A 24,201-nucleotide genomic window follows, 5' to 3' on the forward strand; every position below is an offset into this window, starting at 1 on the left:
GTAGTGCTCCTACCTCTGAGCCAGGAGACCCAGGTTTAAATCCCATCTGTTCCAGAGGTTTGTAATAACATCTCTGAATAGATTGATTAGAAAAACACTGAATGGATGAGTTAAGGGCTGTTGTGGGGCAGTGCTAGCATTAGGAGACCTGGATTCAAGTTGCATCTGTTCCAAAAGTGTGTTATAATATCTCTGAACAGTGTTACTGGAAAATATCTTGAATAATAGAGGAAGCTTCAACATGCAAAAGGCCTAATCCTGCTTATACTCCAATCTTTCTCTGCTTCAACAGACTTAAGAATGTTTTGCAACCACTCTTGTATATCACTCTGAGAGCCTTTCTTGAATTGCTCATCAGTGCTGCATTTAGACTTTAAAAAAAATTGGGCTATATTCTTTAGGAAGAGCTTTTGCATTAGTTAGAGTGATGAGAGAAATCATTTTGAATCCACAGGTGTCAAAATTTAGCATTCCACTTTATTTACCAGACAGACAATTGACCAATTTCTGTAATGATTTGAGTGGATTTGATTTATTATTGTCACATGTACTGAGACAGAATGAAAAGAATGGTTTTGCATTCTATCCAGGTAAATCATACTTATACAAGTACATCAGGATAATAGAAGGGAATACAGAGTATAGTGTTACTGCTGTAGAGAAAGACTAACTTTAATATATGAGAGTTCTGTTCAAAAGTCTGATAACAGTCAGAAAGAAGCTGTTTTTGAATCTGTTGGTATGTGTTTTCAAACTTTTTTATCTTCTGCCCAATGGAAGAGGCTGGAAGAAAGTATAACTGGAGTAAAAGTGGTCTCTGGTTATGTTGGCTGTTTTCTTGAGGTAGTGAGAAGTACAGAGGGCATCAATAGATGGAAGGCTTGTTTATGCGATGGACTAGGCTGCGTTCACAACTCTTAATTTCTTGTGGTCTTGGGCAGAGTAGTTGATATACCAAGCTCTGATGCATCCAGATAGGATGCTTTCTATCAAGCATCTATAAAAACTGATAAAATAACTCTCTTCTTTTTGAAATTTATGAAGTTGATTTTGGGATGTGGGCATTGCTAGCTAGGTCAGATTTAATGCTCACCCATAGTCACCCTGTAGAAAGTAGTGATTAGCAGCCACAGTCCTTGGTATGTAGGGACAACCCCACAGTGCAGTGAAGGAGGGAATTCTAGGTATTTGACCCAATGACACTGAAGGAGCGATGATATAGTTTGAAGCCAAGATAATATGCAGCTTGGAGAAGAATTTTCATGTGATGGCATACCCATATTTAATGTTGCCCTTATCCTTCTAGGTGGTAGAGGTCATAGGTCTAGTGTTGCTGTCCAATGATTATTTGTGACATGGTACAGTGTATCTTATAGATGGTACACACTGCTGCCACTATGCACTACATCAAGAGGATTCTTGCTTGACAGGGATGGTCATTGGTCCGGGAAAACATTACTTATCACCAAAGCATGAATGTTGTTCAGGTCTTCCTTCACATGGACATAGGCTGTGTCAGTCTCTGAGAAGTCATGCATGGTACTGAACATTACGCAATCATCAATGAACATCTTCACAACAGATCTTATGATGGAGGGAAGGTCATTGATTGTGCAGCTAAAGATGACTGGGCATAAGACATGACTTTGAGGAGTGCAGTGATGGATTGCCCTCTAACAATCATAGCTATCTTCCTTTATGCTGGTTATGACTCCCATCAGAAAAATGTTTCCCCCCAATTTCCAGTAAGTTCAGTCTTGATAAGACTCCTTGTTGCCATATTCAATCTGAAACTGCCTTAATGTCAATGGGAATTTACTCTTACCTCAATGAATGCAGACAACTATATAGAATTACATACTGGGAACTGTTCTAACCATATGGAAAATATTTGGTCAGTAGCTGTGGTTAAATATGCCAGCAAGTTATTTGACTTCATACTGTACCCTCATATCTTCTGCTTTAAATATAGTTTCTCGTTGCACTGTACAACAACCATTTGCCTGTACAAACCAAACAATATTTTTAAGCATTTTCTCATCCATTCCTAAACATCTTTCCAAAAAAAAAAATACGGTATGAATATTTATTAGTATAGGTGAACAGCACGTAAAATATGGTCTAACCATTTCATTACACAGTCGTCCAACAGTTGGTCATTCTGCATTTCACCGAAACTTTCTCAACTTCTCACATCCATCAGAAATTAAACGCAAATCATTGATAGTCACTTGTAATCAAAAAGCACATTAATACATCTCAAATTAAGAACCATTTTCTTCTTTCAAATGATTGATGTAGCTTCACTTGTCAAAGTCTTTACTTTTTTTTGCAGATAAGAAGTTAGAGTTCAAAAAACTCGTACATTTGCAATCAGTGCCTTTTTGATAGGTATAACTTTTAAGTTATTAAGTTATGTACATTACCAAATCACACGCCCAACCGATCAGCATTCTTTAACCATAATAGGAACACAAAGCATTGTCTTAGACTCCTGAAAATAAGGTACATCCTCCACATTCCATAAGGCCATAAAATATAGGGACAGGAGTGAGCCATCCAGCCATCAAGCATACTCTCCCATTCAATAGGATCACGGCTAATCCAACATTTCTCATGTATGCTTTTCTGCCTATTCCCTGTAATTCTTGATTCTCCTATTGATCAAGAATCTATCTACTCAGACTATAATACACGCAAGGACTCTGTCCCTCAGTTCTCTGTAGCAAGGAGTTCAAAAGACTCCATTCTCAGCAAAGAAATTCCTTATTTCAGTCTCAAATTGGCACTCCTTTATTCTGAGATTACATCTTCAAGTGCTGGACTCTCCCAAGAGGGGAAATTAGCATTAACCCATGAAGCCTCTTAAGAATTCTATCTGTTTCAATGAGATCACTGCTCATTCTTCTACAAAGGTGCTGTTAAACATTATTTTTCACTACTGAAGGCTCACAGAGAACTGCAATACATCAAAGTTGCAAAACTCTTTCTCCTTTCAGCTCTATCTACTTTGCTCGATTCTGCTAAATACCCTGATGCTCTCTGCTGGGTGTATGTATCAGGATGACAGCTCTCATATAGGCAAAATAACTTTTTTTAAGCATTGAAATAAATTTCCTGTTATATTTCAGAGATTCATAATTTACACACAAGATAAGATTTGAGAAAGGCCACTGATCCCCCCATAAGTCCCCAAAGACAGCATTCATTCAGGTCCAGAATGATTGGAAAGTTGTCTCCAACATATTCTGTGAGAATATTTTTTGATAGCATTCAAAATTTGACTGTTAGTTGTCAAAAAACTGGTACATTTGCAATCAGTACCTTTTTGATAACTCATTCCATTCTTAAAATGTATTTTAAATATTCCAGACTTTCATTTTCATACCTTTCATTCTCAAATAAAAATATGCAGAATCCATGAGTTACTATACTATGCTCATCTCATTAGAATTACTGATGTTCGGCATCTAGGTCATATTAGTTGTCTTTGTAATTAAAGGTGTTATGGTTGCTCATTTCCAACTCCACAGAATTGAACCATGATCTAATAATTCTTTTTGATAGTTAGTGCTCCTGGAGTGCCTTGTTAGAACTCTTTAGAACTCCAAGGTATAAAAATGACTACTGAAAAGTCTATCTACTCTTAAATTTGTTTAAATAATTTTAGAATAGATCATAGATTAAGCAAGTCTAAGTACCTATAAGTTCTCTTTGAATTTGTTGGGCAGATTCTTAATCCCTTCTAGGAGAATCCCTCTGCCATATCCTTTTACTGAAATACTTTATGTACTTTTACAAAAAAGAATATAATTTCTAATAATCTTAAACCCCAAATATTATGCATTCTTCACAAGATATTTACCTCTGACGTATAGTCATCAGCTGTGGTAGACACTTCACTTTCTGGCTGAAAAATAAAATACATAAATTAATTAAAACATTTTAACATTTCAAAATAAAGATGTATATGCATTCACAATATAATGACAAGTTTAAAAAATATGCAGGGCACAACTTTACTTGGGCAATCCCAAACTTTGTTTCTATGGCCCTATGCATTAATTCTTGAACAATGTTGACTAAATTTCCCTGGCTACTTTGATCATTCTGAGATATCTAAATTGGTAATGTATGTTCACAACCACAATAATGACCTACATTTATTTAGTACATTTAACATAATTGACACGTTATTATTACTCATTGCTTGTCATTTTATAAGTTCAGAATCTCTCACACATGCACACAAAATGCCTACTTCAGAAAACTTGAAAGCTAACACAAACTATTTCAACAGCCTACAGTACACACCAAAAGAATCTAGAGATTTCCAATCTTGAGCTTTGTCAATATTTTCAGTCTGAAATGTTTCATATCCCTTTATCATGATACCTTCTGGTATCAGGAGGCATATGAGTAGAGCCAATGGGAACAGGAAGGTACAAAGACATATGGACAGCACTAATTTGAATATTTTGTAAATGACAATAAGCTGGGAACTGCAGAGCAAAATTGACACAAACAAACATTCTCACATATAAAACACTGGAAGCGAGTACACATGTTCAGAAAGTCAAAAAAGACAACTATTGGAATGTTGGATATTATCTCAAGGCACCTGGAATACAAAAGTCAGGAATGACAAATCAGTTTTAAAGCCTAGGTCAGATTTATTCTGAAGATGTTGCATTCAGGTTTACGGATAACAATATGGAAGAGGGTTATGAGGCTACAGTGCACACTCACCACGACATCAAGGCGTGAACCTAAAAAAAAAATTTGAGGATAGAATACAGGCATTTCTTCTATACAGAGGAACCTCGATTATCCAAACAAGATGGACGGACACTATTTCGTTGGGATAACTGATTATTTGGATAATTGACTTAAACAAGGTAAGCCATGTTGATCTAATGCTGTGCTCTATCAGAGATTTTATTTAAATCTATAATCTTAATGTATTGAGTGCACAAGGATACAGATTTCACATGATGAGCAAAATAAAGCGATGATAACACGAGAAAACATTTTTAAAAATGCAGCAGTATTTACAATTTGGCAAGAAAAAGTGGTGAAGATAGCATTAATCAAAGTCCCGAATAGCTTCTACAATCCTAACAGCATTTATCAGTTTTTGAGAACACAGTCTCACAATAGAAAGACGGGAGCACCGCCTCGCGCATGCGTTTACGCAGCCTTTTTTTAAAATGAATGGCCCGGTAAAGTGACAGAAATACCTGTAACCTAAAGCACTTACTTTTGTAAAAGGACTGTGTAACAAGCTTTACTTAAAAAATATCCACTCACAGATGCCTGAGCTGCTTGTGTTTCATTGTTTTTGCCAACATTTTCAGATGTGGGGCAGTCCAGAACTAGATGACATAGGTTTAGAGTGAGAGGGGAAAAATATAAAAGGGACCTAAGGGGCAATTTTTTCACACAGAGGGTGGTGTATGAATGGAATGAGCTGCTAGAGGAAGTGGTGGAAGCTAGTACAATTGCAGCATTTAAAAGACATCTGGATGAGAATATGACTAGGAAGGGTTTATCGGGATATGGGTCAAGTGCTGGCAAATGGGAGTAGATTAGATTAGAATATCTGGTCAGCATGGACAAGTTGGATCAAAGGGTCTGTTTCTGTGCTGTACATTCCTGACTCCATTACTCTGTTCTTCAGTACAGATAAGTCGAATACACTTACCCCTTTAATGTAACATTTTTGTGGGACCTTGAAGTCATCTTCAAATAATCCAAGATGCGAATAATCAATATTTGGATAACTGAGGTTCCTCTGTAGAGCATTAGTTGAGTTCCAGTGCAATCCTGCACTGTACAAGAAACGTGTAATACAAATAACACTTAAAATGTTGGCGATGCGATCGCACTATTGCCAACATACATTTTAATAGTTCATGCTTTAGAACAGCGTCCCCTATTTGTGAATCGCATTACAGCTAATTAGGATTGATGAAACAGGCATGAAAGCAGAATAACCTATAAATGAACATGATTTGTAAAAGCTTGTATTGAGAAGGTCAAGAGATAGTCGAACTGACTGCCTTAAATGGATACATCGATAAATATTTGCCCATTTAAGACTAAAATTGGGAACTTCTCCACACAAAATGAAGAAATATGGAATTCTTATCCCCAAACTAGAGATTTCAAAGAGTTTGGATTGAAGGGAGTAAAGTGAGTTAAGGCACAAATCAGACATCAATTAATTGATTTGAATAGGTTCAAGGAACTGAAATGTTTTTTCTTGTTCTTATATATCCTGACTAAATGTCAGCATTGATCTTGCTTTCTTGTGGAGTTAGCCCAATATGCCTGCCTCCTGGTCTCTTAAGCTGATCGAACACTCTAGTATAATTTTACAGGTAACTGCAGTTTCATATTCCATTGAGCACATATGCAAACTGCTAATCCTCACATTTGGCTTTGCACTTGCTCTAGATGCATGTGCAATGCCAAAACAGAAGATCTCTCAAAGATTTAGTGCCTTGTTTGGGTTGGGTATTGAGTTAACAGACAAGGACATAGGACTTCATAGGCTGAAGCATGAGATTCTATGTAGCATGCAGCAGTATAAAATTTCTTGGGTAGCTTCATGCCTGTCTATATTTATTCTGATTCTTGAAATTGTTATGATGCCAGATGAGGGTAATATTGAACAAATCAAATCCCAGAATGGAACCAGGCTTGATAGACAATAAGCTTTATTTTTGCTGCTGATTTGCCATGAAGATCTGTACTGAACATATCCATAAGGGACTTTGAAGGAAAGTCCACATTTAATATGTGGGAGGCTTTCAAAGATAGGTTAAAGATAGTGCAGGATAGGCAAGTCCCGTTGATGACAAAGGATAGGAAGGGCAAGATTCGTGAACCGTGGAAGACAGAAGAAATTGTACAACTAGCCAAGAGGCAAATGGAAGCATACGTAAGGTCTAGGCAGCTAAGGACAGAACAGGCCCTGGAGGAATATCAGAAGAGTACGACGAGTCTTAAACGAGGGATCAGATGGGCTAAAAGGGGTCATAGGTTAGAGTGGTGCTGGAAAAGCATAGCAGTTCAGGCAGCATCCGAGGAGCAGGAAAATCAACGTTTCGGGCAAAAGCCCTTCATCAGGAATACAGGCAGAGTGCCTGCAGGTTGGAGAGATAAATGAGAGGAAGGTAGGGGTGAGGAGAAAGTAGCATAGAGTACAGTAGGGAATGGGTGTGGGCATGGAGGTGATAGGTCAGGGAGGAGGGTGGGGTGGATAGGGGGAAAGGAAGATAGGCAGGTAGGATAAATCATGGGGAGTGCTGAGCTGGAAATTTGGAACAGGGGTGAGATGGGAGAAGGGGAAAATGAGGAAACTGATGAAGTCCACATTGATGCCCTGGGGTTGAAGTGCCCCGAGGTGGAAGATGAGGCGTTCTCCCTCCAGGCGTCGGGTGGTGAGGGAGCAGCAGTGAAGGAGGCCCAGTACCTCCATGTCCTTGGCAGAGTGGGAGTTGAAATGTTGGGCCATAGGGCGGTGTGGTTGATTGGTGAGGGTATCCCGGAGATGTTCCCTAAAGCACTCTGCTAGGAAGCTTCCAGTCTCCCCAATGTAGAGGAGACCGCATCGGGAGCAACGGATACAATAAATAGTATTGGTGGATGTGCAGGTAAAACTTTGATGGATGTGGAAGGCTCCTTTGGGGCCATGGATGGAGGTGAGGGAAGAGGTGTAGTCACAGATTTTGCAATTCCTGCGATGGCAGGAGAAGGTGCAAGGACAGGAGGGTGGGTTGTAGGGGGGTGTGGACCTGACCAGGTAGTCACAGAGGGAATGGTCTTTGCGGAAAGCGGAAAGGGGTGGGGAGGGAAATATATCCCTGGTGGTGGGGTCCGTTTTGAGGTGGCGGAAATTTCGACTGATGATTTGGTTTATGCGAAGGTTGGTAGGGTGGAAGGTGAGCACCAGGGGCGTTCTGTCCTTGTTACGGTTGGAGGGGTGGGGTCTGAGGGCGGAGGTGCGGGATGTGGATGAGATGCATTGGAGGGCATCTTTAACCACGTGGGAAGGGAAATTGCGATTTCTAAAGAAGGAGGCCATCTGATGTGTTCTGTGGTGGAACTGGTCCTCCTGGGAGCAGATACGGGGGAGGCGGAAGAATTGAGAATAGGGGATGGCATTTTTGCTGGAGGTAGGGTGGGAAGAGGTGTAATCCAGGTAGCTGTGGGAGTCAGTGTGTTTGTAAAACAAAATGGTGGTGTCAAGTCCATCATCATTAATGGAGATGGAGAGGCCCAGGAAGGGGAGGGAGGTGTCAGAGATGGTCCAAGTAAATTTAAGGTCAGATTGGAATGTGTTGGTGAAGTTGATGAATTCTCAACCTCCTCACGGGAGCATGAGGTGGCGCCAATGCAGTCATCAATGTAGCGGAGAAGAGGTGGGAGTGGTGCCAGTGTAATTACGGAAGATGGTCTGTTCTATGTAGCCAACAAAGAGACAGCCATAGCTGGGATCCATATGTGTGCCTATGGCTTCTCCTTTGGTCTGGAGGTAGTGGGAGGATTCGAAGGAGAAATTGTTAAGGGTGAGGACCAGTTCAGCCAAACGAATGAGAGTGTCGGTGGAAGGGTACTGTTGGGGATGTCGGGAGAGGAAGAAACAGAAGGCTTGTTGGCCCTGGTCATGGTGGATGGAGATGTAGAGGGATTGGATATCCATGGTGAAGATGAGGCGTTGGGGGCCGGGGAAACTGAAGTCTTGGAGGAGGTGGAGGGCATGGGTGATGTCTCGAACATATGTGGGGAGTTCCTGGACTAGGTGGATAGGACAATGTCGAGGTAGGTAGAGATGAGTTCAGTGGTGCAGGAGCATGCTGAGACAATGGGTCGGCCAGAGGGGTCAGGCTTGTGGATTTTGGGAAGGAGGTAGAACCGGGCAGTGTGGGGTTCCCGGACTATGAGGTTGGAAGCTGTGGGTAGGCGATCTCCTGAGGTGATGAGGTTCTGTATGGTCTGGGAGATGATGGTTTGGTGATGAGGGGTGAGGTCATGGTTGAGGGGAGGTAGGAGGAAGTGTCTTTGAGTTGGTGTCTGGCTTCAGCTGTGTAGAGGTCAGTGCGCCAGACTACCACTGCACCCCCTTTATCTGGTGGCTTAATGGTGAGGTTGGGATTGGAGCAGAGGGAGTGGACAGCTATGCATTGTGAGGGTGAGAAGTTGGAGTGGGGGGGGTGGGGTAGACAGGTTGAGGCCGTTAATGTCTCAGCGGCAGTTGGAACTGCTCGGACACCATTAGCCATTCGGCTGGTGCAGCTACCATCCCCCACGGTGATCTATGACGTCACTTCCGCCCGCCCCCAATCATGGCAACTTCCGTCCTCATAATTCCTCATGCACCACACGTGTCACCACTTCCGGCCCTCACATCATCGCTGATGTCACACGCTCAGTAACTTCTCCCCCACCAACCACTGCCGTGTTTACTTCTGCATTACTTTTTCAAAAAAAATCAAGTTAGTGAGACATGATTTCCCCCACACAAAGCCATATTGACTATCCCTAATCAACCCTTGCCTCTCCAAATACATGTAAATCATGTCCCTCAGGATTCCCATGCATTGTTTTCATTTAAATCATCTACTGCTCTCTTGAATGCCTCAATTGAAGCTACTATCAGGCAGTGCATACCTGACTAATACCACACACAGTCTGAAAAAGAGAAAAAAAAAAGCCCAAAGAACTGCAGATGCTGGAAATCAGAAACACAAACAGAAATTGTTGGAAAAATTCAGCAGCCCTGGCATATCTGTAAGAGAAAGAAAAATTAATGTTTTTAATAACCTTTAGAACTGTCCTAAACTTCTGTAGAAGGGTGACTGGACTGAAACATTAATTCTGCTTTTTCTCCACATGCTATCAGACCTGCTGAGGTTCTTCAGCACTTCCCAATTCTGTTTGATATTCCCCTGTAAGTTAGCTGCCAATCTTATTTTCATATTCCCTCTTTGCTTCACTTATTTACTTTTTCACTTCCCTTCCGAACATTCTGTTTTCCCTTTGGTTGTTCACATGTATTTTCTATGTGACACCTATCATAAGCTCACTTTTTGTTTTTTTTATCTTAATCTCTAGCTCCTTTAACCAACACCAAGGATTCTGCATTTATTTGCCCTACCTTTCCCTTTTCAGGGAATATATCTCCACTGTATCCAAACCATCCCTTCTTTGAAGGTAACCAATTGTTCAACTAGATTTTCCTACCACCCTTTGACTCCAGTCGATCTGACCCAGTTCTGTTCCTGCCCCATTTTAGTTAGCACTTCCCCAGTTAATTATTTTTACTCCGAATTGTCTTTGTTTTTTAAACTGTCATCTGAAACCTTATGGATCAATGATCAGCATACTCTAAATGTTCTTCCACTGACACTTATTTATTCGACCCAATTCATCTCTGTGAAGCAAGCTTAGCAATGTGGCCTTTCTTGTGATCAAGCACCTACTGCTGTAGAAAATTTTTCTGAACACAATCAAAGAATGTTTGCCTCTCTCGGTCCTTAACTCTACCATTATCCCAGTCTATATTCAAATTAAAACCATCCATATTTACTAGCCTACAATGCTTTCACCTCTTATTTCCTTGTAGACTTGTTCTTTAATATCCTTTCCTTCAATTGGTCTGTAGACGATGCCAAGCAATGTGACGGTACCCTTCCGGTTGATTCTATCTTCAAATCCTCCAAGATATCTGGTCTTTGTGGTACAACAGTGCTGTCCTGAATCAATACTAGTGCCTTTCCTCCTTTTCTTCCTTTCCTTACAGTCTTGAACACTCAAACTAGAAATATTTAAAACTCAATCCTGCCCTTCCTTCAATCAGGTCCCCTTGTTTGTTACAGCATAATTCCACATGCCAATCTACCCATGCAATATCGTACATGCAACGTAGATCTGATTTAGCAAACTTTACTTTTTCATTTATTCAGAACAGGCCCTTCGGCCCTCGATATTGCCCCAACCAGTGAGCTATTCTCAGCTCGTCCCCCTACGCTATCCCATCATCATCCATATGCCATCCAAGGATTGTTTAAATCTCCCTAATGTGGCTGAGTTAACTACATTAGCAGGTAGGGCATTCCATGCCCATACCACTCTCTGCGTAAAGAACCTGCCTCTGACATTTGTCTTAAATCTATCACCCCTCAGTTTGTAGTGATGTCCCCTCATACAAGCTGACGTCATCATCCTAGGAAAAAGACTTTAACTGTCTACCCTATCTAATCCTCTGATCATCTTACAGAGTCGTAGATTCATAGAGTCATAGAGATGTACAGCATGGAAATAGACCCTTTGGTCCAACCCGTCCATGCCGACCAGATATCCCAACCCAATCTCGTCCCACCTGCCAGCACCTGGCCCATATTCCTCCAAACCCTTCCTATTCATATACCCATCTAAATGCCTCTTAAATGTTGCAATTGTACAGCCTCCACCACATCCTCTGGCAGCTCATTCCATACACGTACCACCTTCTGCATGAAAAAGTTGCCCCTTAGGTCTCTTTTATATCTTTCCCCTCTCACCCTAAATCTATGCCCTCTAGTTCTGGACTCTCCGACCCCAGACTTTGCCTATTTATCCTATCCATGCCCCTCATAATTTTGTAACCCTCTATCAAAGTCACCCCTCAGCCTCCGACGCTCCAGGGAAAACAACCCCAGCCTGTTAAGCCTCTCCCTGTAGATCAGATTCTCCAACCCTGGCAACATCCTTGTCAATCCTTTCTGAACCCTTTCAAGTTTCACAACATATTTCCGATAGGAAGGAGACCAGAATTGCACACAATATTCCAACAGTGGCCTGACCAATGTCCTGTACAGCCGCAACATGACCTCCCAACTCCTGTACTCAATACTCTGACCAATAAAGGAAAGCATACCAAACGCCTTCTTCACTATCCTATCTGCCTGCAACTCCACTTTCAAGGAGCTATGAACCTGCATTCCAAGGTCTCTTTGTTCAGCAACACTCCCTAGGACCTTGCCATTCAGTGTATAAGTCCTGCTAAGATTTGCTTTCCCAAAATGCAGCACCTCGCATTTATCTGAATTAAAGTCCATCTGCCACTTCTCAGCCCATTGGCCCATCTGGTCAAGATCCTGTTGTAATCTGAGGTAACCTTCTTTGCTGTCCACTACACCTCCAATTTTGGTGTCATCTGCATACTTACTAACTGTACCTCGTATGCTCGCATCCAAATCATTTATGTAAATGATAAAAAGTAGAGGGCCCAGCACTGATCCTTGTGGAACTCCACTGGTCACAGGCCTCCAGTCTGAAAAACAACCCTCCACTACCACCCTCTGTCTTCTACCTTTGAGCCAAATTCTGTATCCAATTACAGAACTTACAATTCTCTATGCTAATGCTATCCATCTGTCCCAGTACAGTGTGCAATCAGATACTACTAGATGGTATTTTCTCTTCCTCTTTCAAAACACCTACAGAATTAGGTGACTATCCTCCCACAATCACTAGGAAAATGTTCTGCAAGGAATTCAGTCTCAGCTGTCTTCAGGTGTCATTTTATCCAGAGCCAGTCCAGTGTCCCAGGAATTGTTTTATGGGATAAGGACATCACTCAGTGATCCAACATTCATTGTTCACCTCCAAATGCCCTTAAAAAGCAGTGATGAGATGCCTTCTTGACTTACTGCAGCCTATTTGGTGCTGGTACAGCCACATGACTGTTAGAGGTGGAGTTCCAGGAATTTTACTGAGTAACACTGAAGGAACTGCAATATATTTCCAAGTCAGGACAGTGAGTGGTTTGGATGAGAATTTTCAGCTGATGGTATTCTCGTGTGTCTGCTGCCATAGAGTTACAAAGGTCAACAGCACAGAAAAAGGTCCTTTGCTACACTAAGTCTATGCTGGTCAAAAACAGCTGTCTAACTATTCTAATCACATTTTCCAGTACTTGACCTGTAGGCTTTGCAAGCCATGGTATGAAAGATGTAAGTCTAAATACTTAAGCTCGTAAGGGTTGCTGCCTCTCCTAACTTTCAAAATAGTGAGCTCCAGATTCCCACCACCCTCACATTTTCCTTACATCCTCTCTTGCCTCTTGCATTAAATCTATGCTCTGGTCATTGATCCCTCCATCAAGGGGGAAGGTGTTCGTTCCTATGTCTCAATTATATTCTCCCTCAGTCTAGTCCTTCTAAATGGCAGTGGACATGGTCTTGGATGGTCTTGCTATTGCGTATAGATGGCTGCAGAGTGGTGTGGTGCCATTCAAGTGGGCAGTTTTATCCCAGAGGTTGTCAAGTTGAGTGTTTTGGAGCTGTAGTCAAATAGGCAAGTGAAAAATCCATCACATTCCTATCATGTGCCCTGTAGATGGTGGGCAGGCTTCAGGGAGTCAGACTTTAAGAAGTCAGTAAGTTACTTACAGCAGGATTCCTAGCCTCTGACTTGCTCTTGTAGCTACAGTATTTGTATGACTAATCCAGTTCAATTTCTGGTCAGTGGTAATCACCAGGACGCTGATATTTGGGGATTCGTTGATGATAATGTCACTGAATATCAAGGGGTCTTAGTTGAATCATCACTTGTTGGAGATGATAACTGAATGGCAGTCATGTGACATAGAACATACAGTGCAGCACAGGCCTTTTGGCCCTTGATGCTGTGCCAACCTGTGAATTAATGTACGCCTACCCCCCACACTATCCCATCATCATCCATATGTTTATCCAAGGACTGTTTAAATGTTCCTAACATGGCTGAGTTAACTACATTGGCAGGCAGGGCATTCCACGCCTTTACCACTCTGAGTAAGGAACCTGCCTCTGACATGTGTCTTAAATCTATCACCCCTTAATTTGCAGCTATGCCCCTCGTACAAGCCGACATCATCATCATCCTAGGAAAGAGACTCTTACTGTCCAAGCTATCTAATCCTCTGATCATTTTGTATGTCTCTGTTAAACCCCTTCCTAGCCTTTTTCTCTCCCCAATAAGAACAGATCCAAGTCCCTCTGCCTTTCCTCATAAGACCTTTCCCCCAGATCAGGCAACATCCAAGTAAATCTCCACTGCACCTTTTCCAATGCTTCCACATCCTTCCTGTAATGGGACGACCAGAACTTTACACAATATTCCAAGTGAGGCCGCACTAGCGTTTTGTACAATTGCAGCATGACATTACGGCTCCAGAACTCAATCCCTCTACCAATAAAATCTAACACACTGTATGTCTTCTTAATAGCACTATCAACCTGGGTGGCAACTTTCAGGAATCTATTTACATGTACACCAAGATCCCTCTGCCCATCAACACTACCAAGAATCTTTCCACTGACACAGTATTTTACCTTCCTGTTATTCTTCCCAAGGTGAATCACCTCATATTTATCTGCAATGAACTCCATTTGCCATCTCTCAGCTCAATTCTGCAGTTTATCCAAATTCAACAGCAACATTCTTCCACACTGCCACCACTCCACCATCTTTAGTGTCATCTGCAAATTTACTAACCCATCTATCTATGCCTGCGTCCAAGTCATTTATAAAAATGACAAATAACAGTGGTCCCAAAACAGATCCTTGTGGCACACCACTAATAACTGGACTCCAGGCTGAATATTTTCCATCAACCACCTCTCACTGCCGTCTTACAGAAAGCCAGTTTCTAATCCAAACTGCGAAGTCACCCTCAATCCCATGCTTCTGCTTTTTCTCCGAAAGCCTACCATGTGGAATCTTATCAAAGGCTTTACTGAAGTCCATGTACATCATGTCAACTGCCCTACACTCATCCACATGCTTGGTCACCTTCTCACAAAACTCAATGAGGTTTGTGAGACACGACCTGTCTTTGACGAAACCATGTTGACTATTTCCAATCAAATTGTTGCTTGCTAGATGATTATAAATCCTATCTCTCATAATCCTTTCCTCAACTTTTCCTACAACTGACGTAAGGTTCACTGTTCTATAATTACCTGCGTCATCTTCTGCCCTTCTTGAACAAAGGGAACAACATTTGCAATACTCCAGTCCTCTGGTAATAAACCTGTAGACAATGACGACTCAAAGATCAAGGCCAAAGGCTCCGCCATATCCTCCCTAGCTTCCCAGAGAATCCTCGGATACCCAATTCTATGCATCCTAAGTCTTGTCTAATCACATTATAATTCCCTTCCCCCACCTACAACTCTTGCCCTGTGGCATGTACCTATCCCTTTCCATCGCTAAACTAAACGTCACCGAATCACAGTCACTCTCTCCAAAGTGCTCACCTACTACTAAATCAAACACATGGCCTGGTTCATTACCAAGCACCAGATCCAGTGTGGCCTCCCCTCGTGTCGGCCCTTCGACATACTGCGTCAGGAAACCCTCCTGTACACATTGGACAAAAACTGATCCATCTGACGTACCAGAGTTATAGCATTTCCAGTTAATGTTGGGCAAGTTAAAATCCCCCATAATAACCACCCTATTCCTTTCACTTCTACCCAGAATCGTTTTGCCAATCCTCTCCTCCACATCCCTGGAATTTTGCAGAGACCTATAAAAAAACTCCCAGCAGTGTGACCTCTCCTCTCCTGGTTCAAACCTCAGCTCACACTACCTCAGTAGACAAGTCCTCGTGGAAAATTCTTTCAGCCACCATTATGCTGTCCTTGACTAGCAAAGCTACACCTCCTCCTCTTTTACCACTTTCCTTGACCTTAATGAAAGATCTAAACCCTGGAACCTCCAACATCCATTCCTGACCCTGCTCTATCCGTGTCTCAGAAATGGCCACAACATCGAAGTCCCAGGTACCTATCAATGCTGGAAGCTTGCATACTTCAAACCAGCTTGCTGTCTGCGAGCACATTCATGTAATCGCGAAATCCTGTCCATGTCCTCCCTACTCACATCATCCTGTGCACTGGAATATACCACAGATTTCCCATCCCCCTGCTGAGCTAGTTTAAACCCACCCAAATAGCACTAGCAAATTTCCCACCCAGGATATTAGTAGCCCTCTGGTTCAAGTGAAGGTGTCCTGTTTGTGGAAGTTTCACTTTCCCCTGAATGAGCCCCAATTATCCATATACCTGAAACTCTCCCTCCTATACCATCCCTGCAGCCACATGTTCAGCTGATATCTCTCCTTGTTCCTCACCTTGCTATCACATAGCACGAATAACAAACCAGAGATAACAACTGTTTGTTCTAGCTCTCAGCTTCCACCCTAGCTCCCTGAAATCCTGCCTTACATTCCTATCCCTCTTTTTATCTATGTCATTGGTACCTATGTGGACCATGACTTGAGGTTCGTCACCCTCTCTCTTCAGGATCCCAAATACACAATCTGAGACATCACGGACCCTGGCACCTGGAAGGCAACACACCGACAGCAAGTCTCTTACGTTCCCAACAAACCTTCTATCTAACACTCTAACTATTTAGTCCCCATGACTAACACTCTCCTTTTCCCCCCCTACCCCCCACCCTCGTTTCCCTTCTGTGCAATAAGGACAGACTCTGTGCCACAGACCTGCACCCTAATGCATGCCCCTGGTAAGTCGCCCACCCCCTAACAGTATACAAAAACGTATCCTTGTTTTTCAGGGGAACCACCACAGGGGATCCCTGCACTGACTGTTTTTCCCTCTTTTAACAGTTACCCAGCTTCCTTCATGCCTAGGAGTAACTACTTTCCTGTAACTCTTATCTATCACAGACTCTGTCTCCTGAATGATCCGAAGTTCATCCAGTTCCTGCTCCAGTTCCCTAATGCGGTCTTGGAGGAGTAAGGAGCAACATGAATATTACTTGTCATTTGTCAGCCCAACCTGATACTGTCAAGGTCTTAATGCGTTGGAACATGGACAGTTCAGAATCTGAGGATTGTGAATTCTGCTGAGCCTTATGTATTCATCAGTGAACATCCCCATTTCTAACCTTACGATGGGGGGGGGGGGGGGGGGGGGGTCATTATAAAGCAACTTTGTTGAGTCCAAGACAATTTGAAGCCCTCCTTTCTGCACCATCTTCCACCACCCATCTATTTGTCATATTCTCCAGTCTATACTCACTGGTGCCTGGTACTGACAATAATTCAGACATAAACAATTTTTGAACCAAGTTCCCATTGTTCCTACTGCTACCAACATAGACAGTGACATCAGATTGATCACCTTCTCTCTCAAAGAATATTTATAACTGTCCTGTAACATCCTTGACACAGCACCAGAAAGGCAACATTCCACCCTGGAGTCATGCCTACAGCCACAGAAACATCTGTTACCTTCCTAACAATGATTTACCTATCATTACTGCTCTTCACACTTCTTTGTTCCCACCTGCACAGCTGGTCTACCAATGGTGAAACAGAAATATAGAAGCAGGAGTAGGCCATTCAATTCCTTGAGTCTGCTCCACTATTCAATATGATCATAACTGATCCTTGAGCTCAATACTCTTCTCCAAAATCCTTTGATCACTTTAGCTAAAAGAGCTATATGTATCTGGTTCTTGAAAATCAATGCTTGGCCTCAACCACTTTCTGTGGCAGTGAATTCCACAGGCTTATCACTCTCCAGATGAAGAAAATTTTCCTCACCTCAGTTCTAAAAGATTTACTAGGCAGATGCTAGAGATTACAGTCAAGATTAGAGTGGTGCTGGAAAAGCACAGGTCAGGCAGCATCCAAGGAGCTGGAAAATCAAAGTTTCAGGCAAAAGCCCTTCATCATAGATTTTCTTGCACTTTTCATGCTGCCTGACCTGCTATGCTTTTCCAGTACCACTCTAATCTTGACTCTAAAAGATTTACCCCTTATTCTTAAACAATGTCCCTGGTTTGGACTCCCTAATAAATGAAAACATCCTTCCTGCATCTAACCTGTTAGAATTTTATAGGTTTCTGTGAGATCTCTGCCTCATTCTGCTAAACCACTGTCATATAATTCTAACTAATCTAACCTAATCTCTCCTCCCACTGCCCTAAAAAAATCAATTTGCTAAACATTTGCTGCACTCCCTCTATAGTAAGAACAGCCTCCCTCTGAAAGAGACAAAAACTGCACCTGATGTTCCATGTATGACCTGACCTGCTGTATTTTTCCAGCACCACACTCTCAACTCACTAATGCCCTGCATAATTGTAGCATGACATCATTGTTTCTATAGTCAAATCTTGCTATGAAGGCCAACATAGAGTTTGTCTTCTTTACTGCCTACTGTACCTATATACTTACATTCAGCAAATGATTCACAAGGACACCCAGGTCTCATTGAACATTCTCATCTGTAAATTTACAGCCATTCAAATAATCTGCCTTCCTACTTTTGCTACCAAAGTGGATAACTTGATATTTAACTACATATTACTGCATCTGCTATACTTTTGCTCACTCACTCAGCACGTTCAAATCACACCGAAGCATCTCTATATCGTCCTCACAGCTAACCTTTCCACCCAGATTTGACATCTGTATATTTGGAGATATCATATTTAATTCCCTAATTTATATCATGAACATACATTGTGAATAGCTCAGGTCCTAGGACCGATGCACGTTATTCAGAAAAAGATCAGTTTATTCCTACTCTTTGTTTCCTCCCTGGTAATCAATTTTCCATCCATCTCAATACACTACCCCAATTCTATGTGTTTTCAGTTTACACATTAAATTCCTACATGGGACTTTGCAAAAAATCTTTAGAAAGTCCAAATAAACCACATCCACTGGTTTCCCCCAATCAACTCTACTGGATACATCCAGGAAGAATTCCAGTAGACTTGTCAAGCATGATTTCCCTTTTGTAAATCCATGCTAATAATGTCCGATTCCACCAATGTTTTTCCACATACAAAATCCTTGATAATGGACTGTAGCATCTTCCTGACTAGTAATATCAGACTCACTCGCTGCTTTCTCCTTCCCTCTGTTTCTAACTACTACCTTCCAATCTGTAAAAACTGTTCCAATGTCTGAAGAATCTTGGAAGGTGACTACAAATGCATCCATTATTTCTAGGGCCATCCTTACTCTGGGACGTAGATTAGCAGACCCTGGGGATTGATCAGCTTTAGAGCCCATCAATTTTTCCAACACAATTTCTCTCCTCGTATAGATTTACTTCAGTTCCTTGCTCTCACTAAACCCTGTGTTCCCCATCATTTCTAGTACATTAATTATGTCTTTATGAATACAAAAGCAAATTATGAATTTTGTTTGTCAGCTATTTCTTTGTCCCCCATTAGAAATTCCCATTTCAGACTGTAAGGGACCTTCATTACTTTTTACCAATTGCTTTCCATTTACATGTCTCTATAAACAGTCAGTTCTAATATTCCCTGCATGCTTGCTTTCACACTCTATTTCCCCCTTCTTATTTAATGCCTTGGTCCTCCTTTTCTGACTTCCAAACTGTTCTCAATTCTCAGATCTGTTGTTTTTATTTGCTAGTTTGCATACCTCCTTTTTTGCATTCAAATGTATCTCTAACTTCCTCATAAGCCATAGTTTGGCCACTGTTCTCGTTGCACTCTGGCGCCAGACAAGAAAAAACAATTTTTGTAGTTCACCCATTTGGTCTTTGTTTGCCATTACTTATCCACTACCATTCACTTCAGTAACATTTCCCAATCCATCACCACCAAGTCAGTCTCATATCAAGATAATTTCCCTTAATAGGATTTGGAATCAATTACCTCACACTCCATCTTGATGAAGAAATCTATCATATTGCAATCACGTATCTCCAAAGGATCTCTGATTACATAACATAGAGTCTAAGATGGCCAGTTCTAGAATTGGTTCATCAACATATTGGGCCAGAAAACCACCTGATATGCACTCTAGAAATTCCTCCTCTATTGTACTGTGACAAATTTGATGCACCAAATCTACATGCAATTTAAAGTTACTATTAGTTACAGATGTTTCTTTACTGCATGCATCCATTATTTCCTGTTTAATGCTATTCCCAACATTAACCCAACAGTTTGATGATCTATATCCCACTGCCACTAACGTCTTTTACCCCTTGGTATTCCTCAATTCTATTCACACAAATTCAACATTGTCCCAACTAATACCTTTCCTCAATATCCTCTTTAACAAATAATGCAACTCAACCACCTTTTCCTTTCTGTCTGTCCTTCCAAAATGCTGAATATCTCAAGATGTTTAGTTCCCATCTCTTTTCACCTCTTACCATGTCTCTGTAATCCCAATATATCATACTTGTTTACAACTATTTAAATGATTAATTCATTTACTTTATATTGAATGTTCCATGTATTCAGGCACAAAGCCTTATGGCTTGTCTTTTTAAAATTCATTGTTCAAATTTCACTTTTTTTTTACTGCATACTGGTTTGATTCTGGTTTTTGATTCCTCTGCGTATTGCTGCTCCTAATCACCCTGCTGGGATTTGTTCTTGACCTTGATCCCTCTTTCTCTGACTCCTTGCATTGATTCCTAACTGCCTATATTCTGCTTTTAGGATCGCATCTCTTCTAAGCTACCAAAGCCATTACACTCATGTATACCATGACCACAGGCTATTCACCTTTGCACTCTAAGATGGCCCATAGCCACTCTGGGACATCATTGACCCCAACATCAGAGAAGCAACATACCATTCTGAAGTCTCATTTGCAGCCAAAAAAAATTTCTATCTATCTCCTTACAAATGAATCCCCTATGACGACTGCATTCCCATACTTGTGCTCCACTCATCAAAAAGAGCCAACCATGATCCCATGATGTTGGCTATTGCTGTTTTTTTTCCTGAAAGTCCATTCTCTCAATAATATCCAAAGCAAGAGAGTTGTTTTCAGAGGAAAGATCAGAGAGGATACCTGCACTGCCCAAACATACAATGTCCAGCTGTAACCCATTCCCTTTCTGCTTGTGGAGTCTTAGCCTGTGACATAACCACCTTACTCTATGTGCTATTCATGATTCTCTCAGCTTTACAGATGCTCGTGTCCCCAGGTCTACACCAGTTCTGAAACCCAGAGTTTCAGAAGGTCCAGTTGGAGATTCTTCCTGCACACATGCTAATTGCAGGCACTGGAAATGTGCCTTGCTTCCCCAGAGGAGCACGAGCACACCACAACTTTCAGCATTAAATTAAATCTTTGAAAGATGCTCAATATTAAATAATAACAATTATTCTAGGGCCCTTACCTGTTCTTGTTACTACAGAATACAGCCCTTCAAAACTAAAACTAGAAAAAGACCTTACAAATTATAAGCGATAAATGTTGTTACCTGCTACTTACCAATCAGGTCTCTTCTTGGAGCGTCTACTCCTCCAGTAGGGTAAACAACTCTGGTTTTCCAGTGATATTACTCCTTATTTCCTCCCAATAAAAAGGACATCTTTCTCAGACTATTTCATCATCATAATGACTGCAAGGGTGCCCTCCCCAGACTGGATTACTGTCATACCAAGTGTGAGGACAATCTTCCCCGACTACTGGACATGCAGATCTGATAATTTGCTGCACTCCTCCAATAAACTAAAACCCTCACCAGTATACAGAATGGGGAAAAAATAATTCTGTAGCAGGATTCAGGCAATTCCTGTAATATCTACCTAGCTTTCTTAGGCTGTCTGGCAGTCACCCATTCCTTATCCACCTGCATGCGGATAATATGCTTATCTAGGCAATACAATCTTGCCAATGGATCACAGTGATTCCAGCCACTGCTTGAGTTCCAAAGCTCAGAGCTACTGACATTTCCTGTATGCGTCCATTCAGGTCGCATGATATGCCCACAATTCATCACATGTCAAATTGATCAAAAATTAACTCAGGAGTTAATCAAAGTTCTTTCCAGATCTGACTGAACACAACCAAATCATTATTACATACAATACAGTTGCATAATGGCAGAACCCTTCGGAGCATTGACATACAGAGGGGTCTGGGCATACAGGTCTACAGATTCCTGCAAGTGGCAACACAGGTAGATAAGGTAGTCAAGAAGGCATAAAGCATTCTTGCCTTCACTGGCCAGGGCATCAAATATAAAAGTTGCCAATTATGTTACAGCTGTACAGAACTTTAGTTAGGCCACATTTGGAATATTGCATGCAGTTCTGGTCGCCACACTACCAGAAAGACATGCATGATTTGGAAAGGGTGCAGAGAAGGTTTACCAGGATATTCCCTGGTCTGAGAGTTTTAATTATGAGGAGTGGTTGGATAAACTCAAATTGTTTTCACTGGAAAGAGGAGGGGCAACTTTATAGAGGTCTACAAAATTATAAGAATAAATAGGGTAGATAGTCAAAGGCTTTTCTCAGGGTGGAAAGATCAACCGCAAGAGGCACAAGTTCAAGGTGAGAGGGGAAAGTTTAGGGGAGAAGTGCAGGGAAAATTTTTCACACTGAGGGAAGCGAATGCCTGGAACATACTCACTTGGAGGTGATGGAAGCAGGCATGTTAGCAGCATTTAAGTCGTATCTTGAGACACATGAATGTGAGTCAATCGGTGTAGGCTTGATGAACCAAAGCTAGATTAGAGTGGTGCTGGAACAGCACAGTAGGTCAAGTCCTGATGAAGGGCTTTTGCCCGAAACGCAATTTTCCTGCTCCTTGGATGCTGCTTGACCTGCTGTGCTTTTCCAGCACCACTCTAATGTAGACTCCGAATTCCAGCATCTGCAGTCCTCACTTTTGCCTTGGTGAGCCAAAGGGCCAATTCCTGTGTTGTGTTGTTTTGTGTTGTGTTGTCTTGGACAAATGCTTTGATGATTCCATTGAATTTTCAGAAGTTATCACTCCGGACACTTTTGCTTTACATGAATAAATATCCATCCACGGTTACAAAAGTTTATATTTCTTTGCTGTGTGAATCAAAAGAACGTGTAATATCCATTTAATAAGTTAATTTTTGCAATGGACTATACTTGTTCAATCATCTCAATCGTCCTCCATTGGTGGAATCAGATATAAAACCACCTTTATTACAGTGTTGACTTACGATAATTTGCAAGGTAAAAACAATGACCGCAGATGCTGGAAACCAGATTCTGGATTAGTGGTGCTGGAAAAGCACAGCAGTTCAGGCAGCATCCGAGAAGCAATAAAATCGACGTTTCAGGCAAAAGCTTTTACTGCATCGATTTTACTGCTCCTGGGATGCTGCCTGAACTGATGTGCTTTTTCCAGCACCGCTAATCCAGAATTATGATCATTTGTAAACAATTGTTGGGAGATAGCAGAAAATTTCATCTAACTTTTCACGCAACTCCACATTATCCATTTTATTATTAGAGATTTGATCTTAGAATTTTCAAATTCTCATTATTTCCCAAATCATGATATCTTTTATTTTGCTTCCTATTTATTTCACCTTTGTAAATACACTTCTTTCCTGTCACAACACTGCTTTAACATATCAACCTGCCAAGTAGTTAATTTTCTTCTGCTTGAAGTACTCACTACATAATTTGTACAAATGTATTTCTTTTTGATTTGATACAATCAAGTCAACCACACTCTTATGGGATCCCCAGAGACAAGTAACAATACTACCATCTTGTCTCCAGCCAATTTCCAATTTATGGCCTTTTTCACTGTCTTATCTAGTTTGTTAAATTTGATTTATCATTGTTGTTAAGAAATTTTGGAATTCTTTTAGTTCAACTTAAATAAGTTGGGAAAAAAATGACATTCTGGAAATCAGAAAGAAAAACAGAAATTGTTGGGAAAACTCAACAGATCCGACAGCATCTGTAAAATAATGTGGTTACTTTTTCTCAGGAATTTGACACATTGGTCAGAAGTATAGTTTCTGAGCTTTAGGTTATACATTAAGCAATCATTTCACTTACGCCCCTGATCAATTCAAAAGGAATGAATTCTATGAACTCAACAACTGCCTCCCTAACAGCAAACAATAAGGGGAATTGCTTTATCCTAAACTTAAGACATTCCTCACAATAAGCTTGAAACTTGGTCTTTAAAGTTTGACACCATCTTTCAAATGTTCCTTGAGAATGCAAATGCTAAGCTAAAGACAATTTGTTCCATTTCCAAAATATTCAGCACTTCTTTAATTAGATGTGATATCAAAATTTTCACCTTGATCTGATTCTATTTCCATGGACAATTCATATATTGTAAAATAAACTTCAAATAGATCAAAAAGAAAAGCAACTCCATTTATTGAATCCCAT

At 41.2% G+C, this 24,201-nt stretch overlaps 1 protein-coding gene across 5 annotated transcripts in view; it reads right to left on the minus strand.

Annotated features, from left to right (window-relative positions):
* akap9 (A kinase (PRKA) anchor protein 9) overlaps positions 1-24,201 on the minus strand; it is a 242,384-nt gene that overhangs the window by 195,846 nt on the left and 22,337 nt on the right. For 4 of the 5 annotated variants that reach the window (XM_060824923.1, XM_060824925.1, XM_060824924.1 and 1 more), the window contains exons 3-4: positions 3,866-3,910; positions 1,947-2,003 (exon numbers count right to left, since the gene is read on the minus strand). In XM_060824923.1, coding sequence (XP_060680906.1) covers positions 1,947-2,003; positions 3,866-3,910 — 102 coding nt within the window. The remainder of the gene's footprint in view (positions 1-1,946; positions 2,004-3,865; positions 3,911-24,201) is intronic. The other variant, XM_060824926.1, reaches the window with a different exon arrangement.

The sequence above is a fragment of the Hemiscyllium ocellatum genome, chromosome 5 (assembly GCF_020745735.1).
Source record: "Hemiscyllium ocellatum isolate sHemOce1 chromosome 5, sHemOce1.pat.X.cur, whole genome shotgun sequence".
NCBI classification, from domain to species: domain Eukaryota; kingdom Metazoa; phylum Chordata; class Chondrichthyes; order Orectolobiformes; family Hemiscylliidae; genus Hemiscyllium; species Hemiscyllium ocellatum.